Here is a 6713-nt window from a genome sequence, read left to right as displayed (position 1 = left end):
CAGGAGCTCTTATAACTCTGGGTATTCTTGTTGTCTGAGTGAATGCCTTTTCCCTTTTTGAATCTTGCTAAATTCTTGGCCTCCATGACATCTTGTGGCAGGGAGTCCCACCATCTGATCACACAGGGTGTGAAAATGCACTTCTTCTTTAGTATGAATTTATTCCCCTTTAATTTCTCTGAATTTAGCCTTGTTTTTTATCTTAAGAGATATGAGGCACATCTACATATGACAAGTCTATATACTGTGCAGTAAGTCTTCCCTGGGAGCCCATCTACATGTGCACCCTATTGGAAGTACATCTGCTCCCAATGGGAGCAGCCCAGTACAAGGCTACTCCTGGCCTGCTCTGCCCCCTGTAGCAGTCAGGGGGAGTTCCAGACTCCCCTGGGGTGCTAGCCTGGTGGATGATGTGGGATACAGAGGCTGGTCTCGATGTGCAAAGGGCTAGGAGAGCTCTGCCAACTGCAGTGGGAGGGGTCCCAATGTGCACAGGGTCAGGAGACATCTCCTGATAATCCCTTCCCAGCAGGGGGCTTGCTGCCAGGTGCCCCACAAGTGGGACAGCTGCCGACAAGTCCCTAACTAGCAGGGAAGTAGAGAGCTCCCCAGTTCCAGCAGAAAGTGACCCATCCTGGCACTGATTGGCTCCTAGCAGGAGCTGGGAGCTGAGAGTGCCGGGACTGGGGACAGAGAACACCCCCATCCCCTGCTGGTGTGGCTGACTGGGAACAAATTTGCTGCCAGTCAGCATCTACATGAGTGCTACTATACAGTAACTACTGCACAGTTAATCCACTACCTGTATTTACAGGTACTGGCTAACTGCACAGTAGACTAATTTACTGTGCAGCAAATGCCATGCACGTGTAGATAGTGATACTTTACTGTGCAGTAGATTAGTCTACTGCACCATAAAGTATCTCCTGTAGATGCGCCCATGAAGAACAGCAGCTCCTAATGGGATTCATCCTCAACAGTCATACACTCATTATTTTATAGTTTAATCATTTCCCCTCGTATGCGTCCTATCTACAGTGAACAATCCCATCTTGTCTGCCTGTCTTCATGACAGAAGCAGTAAACTAAACATTTTCAAATGGCAGCAGAAATATAGCCTGTATCACCTGAATATATAGCTTTAACTGTAATATCATCTTTCCTCTCTCAACACAATGGCCATCAAGTTTCAGAGCTACCTGGAATAATGATGTATTTGCTAGTAGCCAGTATCTCAGTTCATTCACTTTTAACTAGTCTTAGAGATGGGAAAACAGAGCTAGACTTGTATGAACCATTCAGTCTCATGCCATATTCTCAGTGCTCCTATATAATTTCAGTATATGTTATTCAGATTAAAATGATAAATACTAGGTTATATGGCTAATTTAAGTTGTCTTTTGCAAAAAAAAAAGTCAATAATGGTCTTTTCTTTAATATGGTTCCAGTGTTATCAGAACAAAGGGTTTCTGTATCAGTCTTGCCCTTTCTCACGTACTAAATACATCAAGGGAGATCCCTTCCTCCTCATTCATTTCTTCTCTATGACACTGGTTCAGAAAGCGATGGCAGGCATAGATATATATTAGGAGAGGGCATGCTTCCCAACCAAAGTGTTGACAGGGGATTAGCACATCCTGTTAGGAGACCTTGTTAAATTCTACCCTGAAACTGGAGCAAAAATTGTAATTATTTCTGTGCCCCCAAAGAACGTTAGTCTACCCTGAATCTGGCTATAGCTATATCCTGCCTGCCAAAGATGATATACCCTTAGGATGCCTAAAAATTCTTCTGAGGAGCAATTTCTATTTCCCTTGGAATGCATCCAGTTGCATTGTGTCAATTATTCTCTAAAAATATTCCCAAAATATAGCTATCTTAAGGCTTTCACATTGAACAAGCTGAATACGCTGCTATGCTAATGGTATTCTGCAAGGCCTCCCCATTCATATGACTCTTGATGCCTGCACAAAACCAGCTGGTTGCTTATAGATGGCAAGGTCACAGGGCAGCAAAGGATAATGTGTTGATGAAAGGAACAAGACACACCCCCATCCTTCTCCTCTCCATTGTGTTATTAAAACACTGCGTTGCCCAGATATGGTCATGCACCACCACAGCAAGCTTTCCTTGTTGTTCATAGGGTATTCATTCCCAACTACCTTTTCTCTATTTGGTGTTGCAATTGTGAGGTCTTTGAAGCAAAAAGGATTCCTTCACTTTGGTTTGGTAAACACTTACTGTATTTTGGGCACTATCACAATAAAAAAAAAACAGACAACAAAAAACAAGGAAAGCTTGCTGCAGTGATGAATGGCCATATCTGGGCAATGTCATGGTTTACTAACACAACGGAAAGGATGTTTTCAAGGACAAAGTATGGACCTTCCCAGTAAAGGGCTCTGAACGTGGGTTTATCAAGTAACCTTGTGCCTTTCCTTAGCTATGCTTTAGGAAACACTTTTTCTGATTGAAAGAGAGAAACATACCCATACCCCCAGCACTCTGCAAAGCTTTCATCACACAGGAAGGCACTGAACTGTCTGAATGTTGTGTCTAACATTCAGTTCCTGAGCAATGCTTTCAGTACTACATTGTGGGGAACCTCAAACAGCTCCTTGAGGCCAAGGATGCATGACCCTCTTGTGGTCTTCCTTAATAAAATGCAAGAAAATGGGATTTATCAGGGGCTAAAGAAGAAATCTTGGGGGAACCCCTTAGAATCCTGATAGTGTATCACTGGCCATAGATGACACAAAAGTGTTGACGGTGGGGGCACAGTTCTGCACTGCAATTGCTGCCTACACTGCTGCTGGGTGCTGGCTCCAGCTGGACTACAGCTCTGCACCCTGTGCCCCATCATCGGCACAGAAATCTGGGGGGCCGTGTGCTCCACCGCATCCCCACCTGTCATTGGCCTCACATTGCCTAAGATAGTGGAGAACACAAGACAAAATAAGAAAAATACTCAGAAGGACATCACCAAACACACACTTATATTCAGCATTTTTGTAGCAGCCCCACAACAGAGGTTGGTGAGTTCAGAAAACTGGGGGGCTAAAAACTGACATGCAAAAGGGATCTCAGCTGACAGTGGGAGGTCAAGGTCATGCTGTACCGGACTTGAAACAGAGTTCACTCAGGCTAATCAAACTCAACATGCCCAGCCTGAAGGAACCTCCCAGGGAGGGGATCTCAAGGACACTGAAGGACTGCTTGCTGCTCTGTCCCCACACTCCTGAAGCCCAAAGGCTCAATACTGGGGTCCTGCTTCCAGAATGCAGTGTGGAAAAACTACTGGAGTGATGCATATGCCAGGGGCTTTCACATTTCCTGCAGTAAGCCCTTTAGGAGGAAGGGGAAAAGGACAGAGGTAAAGAGATGAGAAAAAAAATCACAGAGCAGACAAGTTTTTGTGAAGCAGGAACCTGAAGCACAATTTCCTTAGTGCGCTGGCTGGTCAGAGGAAGGAGTGTGACAAAAATTCAAAATCATCTCAGGGAAATATACTGTCACACAAACCATCTTAAGAAGCTTTTAGCTTTAGCCTTGAAATCATACCAGTGGGAAATCTACTGACCTAAAAATGATCAATAAAGAAATCAGTGCAAACACACACCAGAGGTCAAAACCCCAGGATTACTTCTGTACAGCTGCCCTCTTGGCTTTCTCACCTGGAAACTCGAGGGGTGCGCAAAAGCAGATTATTCCAAAAGTCAAGTGTGGCAAGCACCTGAAGCCAAGCTCTTTGCTTGGGTTTCCATCACTAGCATCTTGCCTACCTTATTATAACTTCATGCCCATGTTCAGGAAGTTTGGATTCCACCTTTGCCCAGATATCCAGGACATGCTTCCATTCCTGATCACTGAGCTGCATAATTTCTGCAAAAGGGAGAGAGGAGGTGAACCTGTTTTCCCGAGTGATACAAACAGCCGTTTGTCCTTTCCCTCAAGTGTGGCTAGTGGGGTTTATATCCCTTCCTCACCATCCAGCACCTGTCAATCGTCAGCTGGAGTTGTTTTCTGTCTGGTCTAACCTAATCTGCCTCCCTGCTTCTGGGAAGCTATTTTGGGCCAGGTGCTATTGTGGCTGCCACTGATGGAATAATTTCTGCAGTTCGTATTGGTCTGGCACATATCCCATCATGGACAGAAAGGGCACTGCCCAAGAACAGTGCCAGGACCCTGTGTCTGGGTTGCTGTCCCAGGGACCTGAAAAGCAAAGTCAAACTGTCAAGCTGTAGATTTCAGAACCATCCACTCCACAGGGCTGAGAGAGATTGCAGTCACCTCCAATGATCCTTTCTCTGCGCTTCCTACAGCCCACCAGGGATGGGCAACCACCAGGCCCAGTTACCCCATAAAACTGCTTACAATTGAATTTTAAAAACTCAAATTAAAAAGAAGTCAGTTACAATAGAATTTCCCTTCTTGGGCAGATTTTGTATAAAATCCTAAGTTAGTGTTCGTTTTAATATTTTAGTTGTCATCTCTGACCAGAAAAAGTATTATATTTTAGAAAATTGGCTGGTGCTGAAGAGAAACCTCCTCCAGAACTTGTAGTAATTCTAGATCTAAGTATGTATTTTCCTCCAGCTTCCTCAGAATAAAGAGAAAAACAGGACAATTACTTTATGGCGCTGAACCCTTTCAGCGTTCTATACCAACACTCAGTTCATAAGAATCGCTTTCTCTCCTACATGGAGGGGGGCCTAAAACAGCCCCTTGGGGCCCAAGAATGCTTGAACCCCTGGGGAGTTCCATAATGAAGCATGAGGGGGATCCAGTGAAGTCCAAGCATTAAAATAGTTACAGGAGAAGACCAGTCTAAAACAGAATCATCAGTATTGTGTCTATCTTATTACCTGCATACCACTTTCAGACATGATGGATCAAACTCAGCTATAAATTGGTTGCCAGATGGGGTGGTATAGAATGGGCATATCATTTTGTACTGAACTTCTGTGCCATCAGCTACACTGAATTGTACAGATTGCTATCATAACTTCATTCTTATTTTGGCCACCCACCTTCTGCCCATAGTTAGGACTGGTTGAAATTTGGAATCTGCACATGAAGCTGAAGTTTTGAAATTTCCTAATAAATCAAAATTTGTGTAAAATCTGGTTTCAGGGAATATAATAATCCAAATGACATACATTGACCATATCAAATTGAAACATCCCAATTAGCAAATATGGCAGAAGACCAGCTTGGCTTAGCAGGGAACTCTTCACAACAAGGAACTAAAACACAAAAAGGTCGCTTCCAAAAAATGGAAATTTGGACAAACTACTACAGGGGAGTATAAAACTATTGCTTGGGCATGCAGGGATGAAATCAGGAAGGCCAAAGTGCAACTGAAGTTGCAGCTAGCAAGGGACATGAAGGGTAACACAAAGGGTGTCCACAAGCGTGTCAGCAACAAGAAGATCAGGGAAAACGTGGGTCTCTTATTAAATGGGGAAAGCAACCTATTGACATATAATATGGAAAAAGCTGAAGTACTCAATACCATTTTTGCCTCAGTCTTCATAGGCAAGGTTAGCTCTCAGACTACTGCACCTGGTAGCATAGTCTGGGAGGGAGGTGAACAGCCAACAGTAGCAAAAGAACAGGTTAGGAACTATTTAGAAAAGCTGAATGTGTACAAGTCCATAGGACCAGGTGCAATACACCCAAGGGTGCTGAGGGAGTCGGCCGATGTGATTGCAAAGCCACTAACCATTGTCTTTGAAAACTCGTGGTGATCGGGAGAGGTCCAGGACAATTGGGAAAGGGCATATATAATAATGCCTATCTTGGGTGCTCGACCACCTGGGCAATAGCAATCATCGTCTGCTGGAATTCACCATCCAGCGCAAGGTGGCAAAAGCCTCCAGCAAGGCAGCAGCCTTCAACTTCGGAGGGCGGACATTAACGAAGTGAGAAAACTAGAGGGGGAAGCACTGAGGTCCCAGAGCAGGAGGGAGTTGAGTGTCCAGGAGGAGTGGCCGTTCCTTAAGGAGACGATCCTCCAAGCTCAAAGGGAAGTAATCCCTATACGAGTCAAAGGGGGCAAGAGGGCGCAAAGGCCCCCATGGCTCACCAAAAGCATCCGGGAACGTCTCCAAACAAAAAAGGAGGCGTACACCCATTGGAAGGGAGGGGCCATCACAAGAGCAGCGCTCTTTCCTGCTTATGCAGGGGGTCGGACTCGATGATCTATTGAGGTCCCTTCCGACCCTAACATCTATGAATCTATGAATCTATGAATAAGAGAGGGCTATACCTTGGTAGCTCGGGAATGTAGGGGGGCGGTCAGGAAGGCCAAGGCGGAAATGGAGCTGGGACTAGCGACCCAGATCAAGGACAACAAGATGTCCTTTTTCAAATACATAGGGGGGCAAAAGAAGGTGCCAGGTAACATTGGGCCTCTGCAGGAGATGCTAGGAAATCTGGTCATCTCACCTGACGGTAAAGCTGACATATTCAACAATTTCTTTGCTTCCGTATTTCTGAGGAGGGACCCGGATATCTCCCCCACTGGCCTCCCCGAGGGCCCTGTGGGTGGCACATCCAGGCCTAGGGTTAATGAGGACCTTGTCAGGGAACTTCTGGAGGGACCAGATGTATTTAAATCTGCAGGTCCTGATGATCTCCACCCCAGAGTACTGAAGGAACTAGCAGGGATCATTGCGGGACCTCTGGCACAGCTCTACGAGCACTCATGG

The 6713-nt window shown here is 45.3% G+C and overlaps 1 protein-coding gene across 1 annotated transcript in view; it reads right to left on the bottom strand.

The window, feature by feature from the left end:
* MB (myoglobin) overlaps positions 1 to 3959 on the bottom strand; it is a 6242-nt gene extending 2283 nt beyond the window's left edge. The window contains exon 1 of the mRNA XM_025206881.1: positions 3783 to 3959. Within this exon, the coding sequence (XP_025062666.1) occupies positions 3783 to 3877 (95 nt within the window). The 5' untranslated portion in view covers positions 3878 to 3959. The remainder of the gene's footprint in view (positions 1 to 3782) is intronic.
* Positions 3960 to 6713: the final 2754 nt, after the last annotated feature.

Source organism: Alligator sinensis, unplaced genomic scaffold (assembly GCF_000455745.1).
Source record: "Alligator sinensis unplaced genomic scaffold, ASM45574v1 scaffold215_3, whole genome shotgun sequence".
NCBI classification, from domain to species: Eukaryota; Metazoa; Chordata; order Crocodylia; family Alligatoridae; genus Alligator; species Alligator sinensis.
Note: the sequence above shows the minus strand (reverse complement) of the source record. Positions and strands in the feature narration are given on the sequence as shown.